This window comes from Triticum urartu, chromosome 2A (genome assembly GCF_056163025.1).
Source record: "Triticum urartu cultivar PI428250 chromosome 2A, HENAU_Tu73, whole genome shotgun sequence".
NCBI classification, from domain to species: Eukaryota; Viridiplantae; Streptophyta; class Magnoliopsida; order Poales; family Poaceae; genus Triticum; species Triticum urartu.
Genome location: NC_141874.1, coordinates 15,181,443 through 15,197,019, shown reverse-complemented (window position 1 = coordinate 15,197,019; position 15,577 = coordinate 15,181,443). Strand labels below are relative to the sequence as shown.

General features: G+C 46.8%; 1 protein-coding gene and 1 pseudogene across 2 annotated transcripts; one reads left to right on the top strand and one right to left on the bottom strand.

Moving 5' to 3' along the window:
• Window positions 1–271: 271 nt before the first annotated feature.
• LOC125534736 (cysteine-rich receptor-like protein kinase 44) lies at window positions 272–2,879 on the bottom strand (annotated as a pseudogene).
• Window positions 2,880–8,478: 5,599 nt separating this feature from the next.
• Window positions 8,479–13,580, top strand: LOC125540649 (cysteine-rich receptor-like protein kinase 44). 2 transcript variants are annotated; one of them, XM_087542728.1, is made up of 9 exons: window positions 8,479–8,630; window positions 8,711–8,800; window positions 9,181–9,307; window positions 9,761–10,019; window positions 10,135–10,360; window positions 10,464–10,614; window positions 10,714–10,938; window positions 12,001–12,510; window positions 13,120–13,580. In XM_087542728.1, exons 3-9 carry the CDS (start codon window positions 9,194–9,196, stop codon window positions 13,291–13,293), a joined length of 1,659 nt encoding a protein of 552 aa, XP_087398854.1. In that variant the 5' UTR covers window positions 8,479–8,630; window positions 8,711–8,800; window positions 9,181–9,193; the 3' UTR covers window positions 13,294–13,580. The 2 variants fall into 2 exon arrangements, with proteins under 2 accessions (XP_087398854.1, XP_048560203.1); XM_048704246.2 differs by lacking the exons at window positions 8,479–8,630; window positions 8,711–8,800 and having other exon boundaries at window positions 9,179–9,307; window positions 9,750–10,019.
• The last annotated feature ends 1,997 nt before the right edge of the window (window positions 13,581–15,577 follow it).

The following is a 15,577-nucleotide window of genomic DNA, read 5'->3' as shown; positions in this document are numbered from 1 at the left end:
GTAACTTATCATCGTTGGTTGAGTAATTTCCCGCTCTTCCTTTTGGCGCCTCGACAATTCCCTCACCCTCCTCGTCCACCTCAAACTCATGGTCCTCGAAATGGATGTCATTGGTTTGAGACCAATGGGAATTGTTGGACCCAACACCCATAGTGGACATGTATGCATCATCGTTGAGACTACAAAGTTTTTTGAACAATGCAAATAAGCTATCTATATGTGATGATGATGCATTGAAAAAATAAGAAGAAAAGAAAAATTGGAAATTTTTTCACCTTGGGGGCATTTCGTCGAAAACGTGGTGCGCGTCGGCGGCCGGCTCAACGAGAGAGCTCGCCGGCGCTTCGGAAGCCGCCGCGGCCGTCGAACGCCCTGCGAGCTTCTTTCCCCTCGCCTTCGTGGTACCGGAGCCGTCCGCCGCCTTGTTTTTCTTCGCGGATGTTTTGCCCTCCTTCGTCCGTGTCGCATTGGGGACCTTCTTCGACGGTGCGGCGGCAGCACGGGACGGCGCCGGCGCGACGCCACCCGGCGCCGTGGTCATCCGCGGCGGCAAGAAGAGGCTGCGCGCGAGGCCGACGCTCGGCGGAGCTCCGGCGGTGGAGACGCCAGCGCTTCCCGCGCTAGGGTTTCCGGCGGCGGCGGCGGCGGGGGGTCGCGGCTGTACAGCGGGGTGAGCGGGGCGCCGGTGTGCGCGTCCATGGGTGGGTGGCAGGGCGCCGGCGCCGGCGCGCGCGGGGCGTAGGATGAGGAGAGGAGAGAGTGCGGCGCGAGCGCTCGAGTGTGCCGCGCGCTGTAGCTGGCGCCCGAAATACACCGCGCGGCTAAGTGTTTTCGACCGCGCGCCTAACCCGTTATAGCGCGCGCGCGCCGTTTTTGCGCGCCCACCGGAGCGACCCGCTGCGTTGCGCGCGCGCTAAAACGGCCTAATTTGCAGCGCGGCGCTAGTTTAGCGCGGCTGTTGGAGATGCTCTTAGAAAATGTCCATGCAAGACAACCGGAGAGGACTAATCAACTAGCATGCCTTAATGATATAAAATTTATTAGTGTGGGATGTTGGGGCTGGGTTGGCTTTGCATTCTATAATGTGATCCGTTTGAGGAATTAGAGCTAGGTAGTGTGAATTGAAAGGTTAAGACACTTTAAATTTGTCATGTGGTTAGGGGCACAAAAATCGAGGAGAGATTAGGCTAGTCTTAGTGAGGAGTAACTTAAAACAGTGTAATGCATATGATAATAGTCTATGTTACTATCTTTATAGTGGAAAGTATCATAGAGGTAGTATCTTAAATGATTGCATTTTCATTTTGAAATTGCGGAGCACATATAAATTCTCAACATCCATCATACATACTTGCACAGTTAGGTGTGACATTATTGTGCTTTTGGCTTCGACTTCCTCCAGTTCATGAACAATTTCCTTCACGGTAGGCCTTTTATTTTGGTCCATGGCGACACACCTTATTGCAATCTCAACACACGTCCTCACTCGTAGGATGTCCTCTTTGAGTGATGCATAGCTCATCATTGTCTGCATCCTTTTCGTCCAGTTTTCAGTTACCTGTGTGCAAATTTCATGCATAAATCTCCCTACATAGATACTAGATCGTTGGCAATGCCAAAAGAATTAAACAAACACGTGTATACAATGTGAAAGAGACCTAGGTATGTTCATTCGAAACAGAGATGAATTTTCTTACAAGCTCAAGAAACTGTTCGGGGGACATCTTAGAACATCTGTAATAGCCGTTATTTCCAGCGAGTATTTTTATCATTATGACGCCCAAACTGAACACATCAAACTTGTTTGATATACCGCCACCATCAACAAACTCCGGTGGCACGAACCCACTGCTTTGATATGGTTAATTAATAACATACAAGGAAAATTTTGGTCAAAAGCTGTCAAAATAACTGGCTTACAGCATGATCCATCAACTTACAGTGTTCCGTCGTGATTATCTGTTGAAGCAACAGGTCTTGACAAACCAAGATTTGCAATTTTGGGTGTCATACTTCTATCCAGCAAAATATTACCAGGCTTTAAGTTCATATGGGAAATAGGATTTCCCTGCAAGCTGTGCAGGTAATTGAGTCCCTCGCCAGTCCCTTTGATAATCTTGTAACATGTGGGCCACTCAAGTCCGCAAGATTCATCTACGATTAGTAGAGAAAGATGCGTATAAAATAGGCTATTGAATCATTCATCTTGATAGGAAAACTAATATATGTAGCCCATTGTCGACCATATATATATTTGAAGATAAGGGACACTTCTATTGATTATCAGAGCGGTGCCAAGATGAAACAACTAAAGAAAAGTTGAACTCCTGCCTCTACATATAAGGTGCTTACATCTGCACTGATATAGGTTACCTTTGATGTGTTTATCGAGGCTTCCACCTTGCATATATTCGAAGCAGAGCACTCGCTCCACCGTTTGTCCGAAAACAAGCTCCCCCTTGAGCTCCATGTATTTGTGCTGAGACTCGTAGCAGTAGCCAATTAGGCGCACAACATTTTGATGGCACACCTTACTAAGTTTACAGAACATGATGTCGAATTGCTTATCATCGAGTACATGCAATGGGTGAAGCTTCTTCACGGCAATCTCTTCCCCTTTATAAGTCGCCTGATAAAATCACCGCTTGTCATGGCACATATCGTGATTATAGATGTGAGAAGTACAGATGAAAAATATGACAATTAGTCGACCACTTGTCACTGTATAGACCGTGATTACAAATTTGAGAACTAATCACAGAAAATACAATGATTAGTCGATCATACCCTATAAAGATCTCCGAACCCATCGCTGCCAACCTTCTGATCCTCTGCGAATTGTTTGTAATAGTTTGAATCAATTGGAAATTAATATCCATATTGTGGTTGTCTTCCACCATCAGGCTTATAGGACGAGATCTTCTTTTGTCGTCCTGAGAGAAAAAAATATATTTCAATGTAGCATTGATAAACTGCCTGCAGCACCTAGAAACAGGAAAGATTGAAACTATGACATCACATCCATATAGGATGTGTTTGATTACAATAAGGTAACACAAACGGTGACGTTTGAAGAATACACCATCACTGTAAACATAGTGGGTAAAATCTTGATTCTGCTTGGTTCATGAATATAATGGTCGGACCCAATAACGGGCCGACGGCAGCTGAGGGAGGTCAGCTGAGCGTACTATTGTTCGCTATCGCTATGGGAGGTCATTGGAGCCAATGCCGCCATCTGGAAGGGTTCCCTCCCAGCGAGCACTTGAGAATTGTCTACCTCTCTCCCTTCGTGCTCCTCCTCTCCCTCTTTTTCCCAGCCCTTCTTCCCTGTCGCTCCCTTCCACCTCAGCGTGCTAGCCCGCAGCCGCCTAGCTAGTGCCGCAACCCTCGACCCATCCGGGCTGCCACGTTTGATACCGGGGTGCTTCAAGGGCAGATACCATGCCGGGATGCTCCAACGCTGACTATGACGGGCAATAGGACCCAGCTGCATCGTTTTGCTACGACCGGCAAGGTATTTGGCTCGAACCAGCGACACCAATTGCTGGAACTGGCATGTCAGGGAGCTGGCATAGGGATGATGGGGCATGAGAGCTACAACCTCCTACGCCAAGAGCTGCAACCACCCGCAAAAATATGCTACTACACGCAACCAAAAAAGCTACGACCGGCGGACTGATTTGCTACAATCCACGACGGCAGACGGCTGGAACCTTCAAACATGAAGCTGCAACTCGTCTGTGAGAAAGCTACTACAGGCAATGGAAAAAACTATGACCGGCGGACATTTTTTCTACAATCAACGACGGTAGATGGCTGCAACCGTCAAACAGGAAGCTGCAACTCGCCTATGAAAAAGCTACTATCGGCAATAGAAAAAGCCACCACCGGCGGACATTTTTGCTACAATCGGCATTTGTGGCTGGCTGCTGCTACAACGGATGACCGAGGAAGATGCAACCTGCACATAAAATTGCTACAACCGGCAAACAAAAAAGCTACGACATGTAGCGAGTTGGGATGGTCACCATGCAAAGCTGCGACGGTCACCATGGCGTTTGAGACTATGGTCGCGGTAAGCTGCACCGAGATGAAACTGTGGCTGCATTTTTGCTGCATCTGTGACTTGGGGCTTTTTTGCTGGAATCGCGGCTGCATTTTTGCTGCATCTGTGACTTGGGGCTTTTTTGCTGGAACCGCTGCTTTGCCCTGATTTGCTGCATCCGCGACAACGAGCCGGCGACAACGAGACGGATGGCGGGGGCAGCGGCCCTCGGGGGAGCCGGCAAGCTGGGACCGCGCCCTCTCCCGCAGCCCACCCAAATCTGGCGCACGTCAGGCGATGAGGCAGCCCTGTGTGGAGGATTGCGGCCTCTTCGATTCACAGGATTTTGAAAACACAGGAATAGGGAAACTATAGGATCGGAGTGGTATGCCCACTTGAATCCTATAAGATTAGTAAGGAGTGTTTGATTTTGCGGAAAAAGTAAAAAAATTGTAGAAAAGAAGTTGGAGTGGATGTTAGATTTCCTATAAAATGTAATACAGAAGATTTCATAGGAAAAATCCTATGAAATTCAATCCTATGAATCAAAGGACAAATGTAGGAAAAATTCCAGAGGATTTCAATCCTTAAAAAATCCTATAAAATTCCTTTGAATCGAAGGAGCCCTTGGTTGTGGGGGATTGGCAGCGTCGACTGAGGTAAGAGAAGATAGCGCCAGATCTAACGGCCACGCGGTGTCGCATTGAACGGTAGGCAGTCGACGCGCCCACGCAGAGTAGTCGCCTTTTCCGACTCGGAAAGTATTGGATGGAAAAATCAGATTGGATTAGAACTTTAGTAGACAGACAGATCGGGCAGAGTGCTGCATCTCCTACGGTGCGTGCCGTTGAAATATGCTGCTTACTCCTGGCCATGCTGAGACGGCCGCCGCCGCGGCCTAGCTTGCTTGCAGAGCAGACCAGCCGATGACACGCCGGCGCAGCTCAGACCTCCGTTGTAGCCATCCATGCCATGCGTCCCTCCATTGCTGCTCGGTAAACGGAGGCGGATATGGATCGATGCGATTCGAGATGGAGATCGAGAGGTGGGGGACCGGCCGCCGGCCGGCGCTGCTGCTTGCGATCGAGAGAGAGGTAGGATCAGGAAGAAAGGCCCGGCCCCGCTCTGTGAAGATATCGAGCGATAGAGCGAATACAGCCTCATATAGAGAAAAAGAAGCGCTAGTTCCCGTACGCCCCGCGTGATTTCCTTGGTGGAAAAAGCAACGGATTAAGCAAGATGGAGTAGCGCCACTGACCTTGAGCCTGGAGCCTGGAGAACGAACGAATGGAAGGCGATGATGGATCCAAGTTGCTTGCTCGTCGGCGGCGAAGATGGAGTCAATTGCAAAAAATCACCACATTTGCGGCTAGATCTGCAAGAAACCATCAACTCGTTAATCTGTTGTAGAAACATCGGAAAAATTGTTAAGTCGTTGTAAAAAGCACTGATCGAATGATTTAACCCGTTTAATCACTTTCTTACAAGTGGGGCCAGGTTGTAAGGAATTGACTTAGAAAAAAATAACACATACACCCCTAGATCTAAAAAATAAAAGCAATCAGACCCTCTCCGTGTAACACCGACGCCCTATCCACTATGCCGCCGCCGCGCTGCTTCGACGAGGACCTGCCGGTGCTGGACGAGCTCATCCGCTCTAGTGAGATGATCCCCGAAGCCGAGCACGTAGTTGGGGTCCTGGAGGGAACAGAGCACGTACTGCTTCCGGGCGCTGGCGCCGCCAGGGTGCGGCAGGATGCCGGCCTGCGCTTGAACGCCTTGTGCAGCGCCTTGTGGAGCCCCGCGCGGCTGCCCTTGAAGGGCACGTCCAGCGAGGCCACGCCGGAGCCCAGCCCAACGCGGACCGACACCACCACGTCGCCCTCCTGCACCACAGCCCCGCCCGCCGCCCCACTCCACCGTCTTGGAGCTCCCCGCCACGCACTCCAGCACTACCACCGCTTCCCGCTTCCTCCGCCCCTCCTCTTGCTCCATGGCCCGCTAGTCCCCCTCGATCAGTCGAGCGACGATGCTCACCACACGCGCGCTACCCGCTTCGTGCCGGCGCCGGCAGCCAAGTTGTGCGAGCGGCAGGGGAGCAGTCACGTGCCGCCGTGAGGCGCGCAGGGATCTTCATCTTCCACCGGAGGGAGTGGACCAGGAGATGGAGACAGGCAGGGGCTCGGCACGCACGCTCCGATGCTCCTCGGTGTCCTCCTGCTCTGAAGCGCTGCAACTCCACCAGCTGGGCTCCTCCTCCCTCATCCTCTCGGCCCGGAGCAGAGCGGCGGCGGATGGCAGCAGCGCGTAGTGAATAGGGTGTTGGTGTTCCCAGGGGAGGGGAGGGTCTGATTGCTTTTGTTTTTTAGATCTAGGGGTGTATGTGTTATTTTTTTTTTGCTAAATCAATTCCTTACAATCTGGCCCCACTTGTAAGAAAGTGATTAAACGGACCAAATCATCCGATCAGTGCTTTTTGCAATAACTTAACAAAAATTCCGGTCTTTTCTGCAACGGATTAACGAGTTGGTGGTTTCCTACAAACCTAGCCGCAAATGTGGTGGTTTCTTGCAATTGACTCGCGAAGATGAGATGATGAGGATCCCATCCATCCTGCAGCACTGCAACCTTTAAGTGGAGCGTACAGGTAAAACGCATCGGTTTTTCTATAATTAAACGCGTTGTTACTCGCACATAGAAGAACGACGTTGGCTGGACTCCAAGCTGATGGTTTTTTGGGGATAAATATGGTGTGCATAAAAAGTGGTGCGGGGAAGCGTGTGGTGCTGACATGCCTATCTTGCTAAGAAGATCAGGTCCAACCGAAAGAGGTTCAACGACCAAAGAAAAGTATAGTCGCGCCCTCCAGTTCCGCGACCCTTCCTCGCTTTCATTCGGCGTGCCGCTTCCACATTGTTGTGGTTCGACGTGTTTTCTGACGCAAGTTTATTTCATTGATCAACAGCGCGGGGATTGAAAGAAATAGAGTAAAATGCATGTGGTTACTGTATTTGTATCGGAAGCACACTCGATCAACGTCACGGGCATACTCACCAAACTGTCATGGTTCCTTGAGGATCAGAATCCTCCAAAAAAATTTCGGAAACTCCACATATCAAAGAGCCCCTATTTTCCGAGAGAAAATAGGATTTTTGCCGCTCTCTTGGTTGGGTTTCAGCGGTTTGCTATTCTCAACATTGCCTTTGTAAAACTGACATCTTGATTACTACTCCCTCCGTCTCATATTGTAAGACACTTTTTTGACTCCAGAATATGGGACGGAGGGAGTATGACATTAGCATCCATTTCTAATTTTTTTTCACATTAACTAGCTAGTGGAAGGACCAAACTGCTCTTGTGGATCTAACTGTATCATATAGTTGGACCGGATACTCGTGGTTCAACCGAGCCGCTTGCTTTGCCCGCGTATGTGGTCGCATCGTCGCTCCCGGCACCCGGCCGCTTTCCTTCCAACCGACCTCCCCGCTCACCCCACCCAGCCGCTCCTTGCTCTCCCTGCCCGCCCACTCGGTCGAGGGGCTGCTCGCCTGTGACGAGGAGGGAGGGCGAGAGGATGCAGAGGAATCTGGCCAGAGAGATGGGCAGATCGGCCTGGGCGTTTTACGCCTCACGCGGCCGGAATGCACGCAAGGTTCCATTCCGGCCGAGTGACGCGTTGTAGGTGGGTCGTGCGAGCCTGCTGCCTCATGCTTCTTCACGGCAGTGACCACGACGCAGTCCTTGTTCCATACTCCAAGAGCCAGAGCATCTCGTTAAGGACGGTCTCTTCGTGCACTGAGCCCCCGGAGCTAGAGGTGCTGAAATTGGTCTCTAGCATTTTTTTTTCATCTCCACATTAGTACTTATTTGTCCAAGAAGCTTAATCTGCTATTGTATTCCTAATTTCTTACAGCTCATTTCAACATGCAAACTTCACATTGGATTCCAAAAACTCACCTTGATCTCGAAGATGCAAATTGTGTAATGACCACCTTGTGTGCCCCTGTATAATTAAGCCTTGTTTCGGCCAGCTGGTTAATTTAAAATGGGGTTGGGTCCTGTCATATGCAATTATGCATCTCAACTACCAGTGCTGGGTCCTGGCTCCTACTTGCAGTGATCAACCACTTGGTCAAACTACGCGGCATTGACGAGCAACATCCCTGTCGATGCAGCGTTAATCATTTCGGCATTGCTCTCCTTTACTCCACTATGGCTCTAAGTTTAAGAACCTGCTGGTTAAGTATGCCCCTTTGGTTATCACATATGTGTTCCAAAAAATAATAATTTCAACAAGGTGGTGAGCAGTTAAACTGGTCATAAAAATTCCTAATGCTTACTATGCTAGCTACAAAATGTTAACATGTCTGATACTAGATTTTATTTCTTTTTTCCCCACCAGGAGAAGCAGTAACGTGGACCATGCAAGTGTGACACCAAGGTGATCTCAGCCATTGCATTTCTTGAAGAAACTACAAATGGTTTCCTCGAGGACCAGAGACTTGGTAGCGGTGCACAAGAATAGAGCCACTTGGAATACACACTGATTCAGTTGCCACCTGCTCCCCAACTTGGCTGCCGGGTAAGTAGACTGTTTTGGATGCAACTGCATAATTTAATCTGTTTGTATGATCAGATGTGATCGCGTTCCATCCTTAACAGAAGACCGAGCTAGCTGCTCATTTTCCTTCCACTTCAACCACGCAAGTTCGCAAGCGCCTTCCTCTCTCGGTTGCAGGCCCTTTTCTCAAGGTTTGTGCCTTCGACATTGCTTTCCTTTTACTGCTATTTTAACAACCTATTGGTTGAATGCATGGCCGTTTGATCTTCATAGCTTTGCGTTTTACTGGCAAATCAGCACTAATTCTGTAAGGAAGTGACCATATTTCTGCTGTATGGCACAATAATAGCAGGGAAACAATTGTTCATCACAAACTATTCATCTTTATAATGTATTTTGGTCTTGTGCATGAATTGGATTTGTGCAAGCTTCTTTGTATACTGGTAGAGCCCATAAAGGTCAACAGGGAGAGGAGCACTTAAATGCCCATCAATTTCTAATGCTTACTGTACCTGTGCAAATATAAACGTGCTTACTGTACCTGTGCAATTTTGCTGTTTTTCTTTACCAGGAGAAACAGTAACATGGACCATGCAAGTGTGGTGCCCAGTATAGCATACCATTTATTGGAACAGATGACAGATGGTTTCTCCGAGGATCGGGAACTTGGCAGAGGTACCTACGGAAAAGTCTATCTGGTACGTTTAATATGGTTTCCAAACACAATTTCATACAGTTAGTGTAGGCGGTAGCACCAGACATGTGAATTAAGACACACTTCACATTATATGGTGAACAAATCATTGTCCCCTTCATTTGTATCTACTATTGACGAAAATATAGTCTGTTACTTGCTAGAATAGCAATTGCGTCCATCGCAAAGAAAATTATTCATGCTAATTTATTTAGGCGCATGCCAAAGACAGATGAGGAATGCATTATTTTGGTCTCTATTGATCTTCGCAACTATTCACTTGGGTGTCAGATCTTGCACTGTTTTGTGCTCATCTGTCATGCAACAAATAGTGTATAGCAGTACACGATTTGCGTCACCACATATTCAAACATGAGTACCATTTTGTGCTTTACACTTGTCATATACATTGCTACATTAGTAGAAAATTAAACCAAGCATGTCAGACATTGAATAGGGATTGCGTGCGAATGGGGAGAAGATTGCTGTGAAGATGCTTCATCCCATTCTAGGACTTGATGATGAGCTATTTGAGAAGGAGTATCACAACCTTGAAATTCTCCAACACCAGAATGTTGTGCGTTTAGTTGGCTATTGCAATGAAACTCGGCGGGAATATGTGCCATACAATGGGAAAATGGTTCTTGGTGAAGTGACACATAGGGCGCTTTGCTTCGAGTATATGCAAAATGGAAGCCTTAATGATTATCTCTCTGGTATGATGCATAATGTTCTACTTGTATTTACCTCAAAAAAAAAATCTCTACTTGTATTAGTATGTAATATCATACTTTAATATAAACTTTTTGTGGATGCTCTTCATTGCTATAGATGAATCTAGTGGACATGATTGGCACACACGCTACGCAATAATAAAAGGAATTTCCAAGGGTTTGAAATACCTTCATGAGGAACTGGAACCTCCGATGTTTCATTTGGACTTAAAACCAGCCAATGTATTGCTGGATGAGAACTGCGTGCCTAAAATTGGCGATTTTGGATTGTCAAGGCTAATCGATGAACGAACGCGTATCACTACAAGTTCTGTAGGAACAATGTAAGCTTAGTTGTTCTCCATGTCAATTGATTTTTTTTGTAATCAAGTAATTTTGTTTGCATTTGACACATGGTATCAGTAATATGTATGATGTGTCATGCAGTGGGTACTTACCGCCGGAATATATAAATCATCATGTAATTTCTAATAAATTGGACATATTCAGCTTGGGTGTTATAATCATAAAGATAATGGCAGGACCCATGGGCTACTCAAAAAGTGCTGAAATATCTTCCCAACAATTCATTGAGCTTGTAAGAAAAAGGAGTTGCCTTTATTGTCATTAGTTGTATATGTTTCACAAATGGTACTTAATTATGCTAATATACTGCATCTATGTTTTAAATTACCAGGTACATAGAAATTGGAGGAATAGGCTACATGCAGCATCAGTGAATGCACTGGAGTCCTATTGCATACAAGTAAAGACGTGCATTGAAATGGGTTTAACTTGTGTGGAGGTTGACCGACATAAAAGGCCGACTATAGGAAACATCCTTAATAAGCTAAACGAGATAGAAACTGCAAGTCAATTTCCTGATGCGTTACTAAAGGACCCTGGGTCAACAAAGAACCAGGTGCGATCATTAACGGCACAACTGTGTTTTAATATGATTATTTTCCTGCCTAGAAATATTTGACCAATGGGCTATGGCCATACAATTAATATGTTTAATCCTGACATACTATATTCTGAAAAAAAAATTATAGGGAAGAACGCTTACAACATTGGGAATACATGTGCTTGTAAGATTGATTCCGTAAAATTAATTAAGCCAGGAAAAATCTGAATAAAAGGATAAAATAAAATTTATTTACTCTAAATCCCTAATATATACTCCCTCCATTCCACAATGTAGTGCTTCCTCTATCCCCGTGCTTCAACTTTGATCGTAAATTTAACTATCAAGACCGATTGCGGCGGGGGAAAAAGCTATATCAGTGAATTCGTATTCAAAAGAAGTTTTTAATTATGTAACTTTTTCTCCCGCCGCAGTCGGTCTCGTTCGTTAAATTTATGGTCAAAGTTCGACCTCGGGAAGCGCGGGCGTACTATATTTTGGAATGGAGGGAGTATGTTTTTGTTAATGTGTCGTTGGATGCTTGATAATGTAACACCCTTGTTTAACCAAATTATTATAGATTTCGTAGTACTGTTGATTTGGTAAGGTAATTCCTTTTCAGATAGATTTTTAGCTTCTAGGTTTTGAGGGAAACACAGTCTCCTTGGTGGGCTAGATTGTGAAACAATAATTCTTGAAGAAAATGACTTGCATTGTCAAACAGAGGGGATATTCTAAATCCCCTGGTAAGCTTTAACCAGGCGAATTAAGGTGCATTTGAACATTCGTATAACAATTAGCTTTGTTTGTGCTGTGAACTATATTTTCTCACAGGAAAATATTGTTTAAAATTTTCTTGAAATGTTATTTCTAGAAATTTATATTCATAAAAAAGAAAAATTGCCAGCACACCAAGCAGTCTATCCTGGTGGGAAGCTATTTTTTTTCCGAAAAGGAGGATAACCCCCGGCCTCTGCATTATGGCTCTTGGATCTCCCAAATGAATTATGCAGTCCACAAGACACCCGTTTATATACAAAGTGGGTGGTTGTCAAATATGTGCCTCCAAATGTGCAGGAAAGCCAGCAAACTCACATAACAGAAGCAGAAGAAAAACGGGAGAGAGAAGTGAGCGAAACAGAGAATTGCTTTGGTGAAGTAGTCGACAACTACAAGTTGGATAAAATGGAAAGGTACATGGGCAAACACAAGACACGGGAGGATCGAGCACGAGAGGCATGGAACCTGGTGGACGAGCATGACAAGGACAACGAAGCTTCTAGGTATGTCAAGGGTCTGAAGTCCCTGTACGGCAATGGACAGTCAACGTTGTGCCGTGTGTATAATGCGACCGGAGACACCCTCTACCAAGTCGCCAACTACGACTGGTCCGGCCACATCGGCAGGGCTCCCTACCCAGCTACGATTGGCAACGGCCAGTGGGCAGCATTCCATCACATCCACCGGGCCGGTGAGTCGTCAGGTTCGGTAGCCGCTGTTGTGTACCGAGGGAAAAATAAACATGGCCAAGAAAAGGACTACATAGTTGCCTGGAGTACCCCATGTAGTTTCTGGCACCGCAACAAGGTACATATATACATCCTAATTGTAATCAATTATTCCTACTTGAGTTCAACCGGTTTTCTATTTCTAAGCAGCATGAAAATTTGCATTTCTAGATCGATTGGTTGCCCATCGTCCATCCTCAAATTTTTCGAAAATGGTATGTGACTTCAGTGTTTGGAATGTGCAACCATACGGTTGCACATTTTTGAAGCTGAAGTTACGTATATTATCTCAGATATGCCAATACCCCCTTTATATCGAAGATTCTAAGGCTCGATTTATAGATACTACAAAGTTGAGACACTTACTTTGGAATGGAGAGAGTATTTAATAAAATTACTATCAACTAAGATTTGACACGCCCATAGTTTTTCTACTTCCTAGTTGCTTGGAATTTTGTAAATCTGGGTCACCTAAATTGCACATTAATTAGCCTAAAACTGCAGTATTTGAAAGATTGCAAATTTAGTCAAGCATCAGGGAAACTTTAAGTTTGTAGGTTACATATATGTGGTGACTTAGATATGAGGGTGGTTGGATGTTGATCTGAAGGTTTAAAACTTAACTGGGATTTAAGAAAAATTCAGGCACTTACGAATATATAACCCCTTTTATTGTTAACATGTGCAGGCTTATTGTGGGATCAGTGATGTTGACTGGTTTCAAAAGAACTTGGAGCAGCTTATGTACATCATTTCCGATGCCGATTATTCTTCTAGCTACAGAATGGGCGGCTGTGAGATAGAAGCAAAAATTGGCAGAGGTCATAGCCCTATGTTTACTGCAAGAATCAGTTATCGCTGATCACACATCTCCCACATTGTGCTAGGCTTACTAAGTTCACTTGTTGTGATTGTGAAACACATAATTGTGTCACGTATTAGTGAGGTACAGGAGGTTGAGTATTGAACCAGGATAGCTAGGCTAGGCGCATGAGATATTCTGTTGTAACTACTAGCTAGCTTATCTCCTATCTTTCTTGTTTATCAAGTTGTATCTCAACCAACTCTTGTACGCGTATTCCACGCTCGCACCCTGTCTATTTAACACGCAGAACGTCGCCCTAGATCGGGTAAGACGTTTCCGCCAGCGCACATGGTAATCAGAGCCTTCCTATTTCCCATCTAGCCTCCATCTCCACCTGTGCCGAAACCATGTCTTCCTCCTCCGGTGTCGCCCAGTCCAATCTCAATGGGCAGGTCATCGAGAAGCTCTCCCGCACGAATTACGTGCTGTGGCGCACGCAGATCACACCCCAACTGCGCGGCGCCGGTGTCTTCGGCTACATCGACGGCACGTCACCGGAGCCGGCCAAGCTCCGTGCTGCCAAGGACAAGGACGGCAAGGACACCTTCGAGCCCAACCCTCTCCACCCTCTTTGGGTCAGGGAGGACCAGCAGGTGCTCGAGTTCCTCCTCAGCAACCTCTCCAAGGAGGTGCTGGTCACGGTGACCGCGGTCACCACGGCGAACGCGCTCTGGACGACGCTGGCGGGCATGTACTCATCGCAGTCACTGAGCTGCATCAACAACATCTGCACCTCCCTCATCAACGCGCAGAAAGGTACCCAATCCGCCGCACCTACTTTGCCTACATGCATGGTCTCGCCGACGAGCTGGCTGCGGCGGGCAAGCCGATCCAGGATGATGAGCTGATCTCCTTCATCCTCCATGGGCTGGATCTGGAGTATCAGCCCCTGGTCTCAACCCTCGACGCTCACGTCTCCCCTGCCTCCCTCGATGAGATCTTCGCCATGCTCAGCAACTTCGACCAACGCATGGCGCAGTTCCACGGTGCAGGCGGCAACTCCTTCAAGTCCTCGGCAAACACTGCAACCCGCGGCCGTGGTGGTGGCCGTTCCCGCGGCTCCTCCCGCGGTAGGGGGCTGTCTGGTGGCAACGGCAACAACGGCGGGCGCTCCAACAACAAGGCTCGTCGCGGCGGCGGCAGCGGTTCTGGTCGATCTCGCCCGGAATTGCCTTGCTGCCAGATATGTGGTAAGCCGGGCCACACCGCAAAAGATTGCTGGTACCGTTATGATGAGGACGAGGATGACTCTCAAGACGATGACAAGATCGCTGCAGCGGCCGACGGCTCCTATGGCATCGACACCAACTGGTATGTCGACAGCGCGCAACCAACCATATCACCAACGAACTTGAGAAGGTGACCATGAAGGAAAGGTATCATGGAAAGGATCAAATCCACACGGCCAGTGGAGAAGGTATGCGGATAAATCACATTGGTCATTCAATATTTAGTACCCCTAGTCGCAATATTCATCTCAAGAAAATCTTGCATGTTCCTAGTGCTGCCAAAAGTCTTCTTTCTGTTCACCGAATTGCCTTAGATAATCATGTCTTCCTCGAGTTTCACCCCTTTTTCTTTTTGATCAAGGATCAGGAAACGAAGAAAATCCTCTATCGAGGTAGATGTGTTCAAGGGCTTTATCCGTTGATCCCGGTGCGTAGAAGATTCAATAAACAAGTCTATGGTGTTACCAAGCTTTCATCAACCCGGTGGCATGATAGATTAGGACATGCTTCTTTCTCTCTAGTTGAAAAATTGCTTAGGAAAAATAAGCTCCCGTTTGTGGTTGAGAGACATAATGAAACTATTTGTCATTCGTGCCAAAGAGCAAAAAGTCATCAATTGCCATATCCCATATCTACTAGTGTTTCTACCAAACCGTTGCAACTTATATTCTCTGACGTATGGGGTCCAGCCCCAACCTCTGTTGGTAGACACTCATATTACGCCAGTTTCATTGATGACTATAGCAAATTCTCGTGGATTTATCTCCTTAAGCATAGATCCGAAGTGTTTCAAGTTTTTCAAAACTTTAAAGCTCTTGTTGAACGCAAGTTCGACAGCAAAATAATTGCTGTCCAATCAGACTTGGGAGGGGAGTACGAGAAGTTAAACTCCTTCTTCCAAACTCTTGGCATATCACACCACGTATCATGCCCTCATGCGCACCAGCAAAACGGCTCTGCCGAACGAAAACATCGTCACATAGTTGAAGTTGGTCTCGCTCTTCTTGCAGGAGCATCCATGCCTCTCAAATTCTGGGATGAGGCCTTTCTCA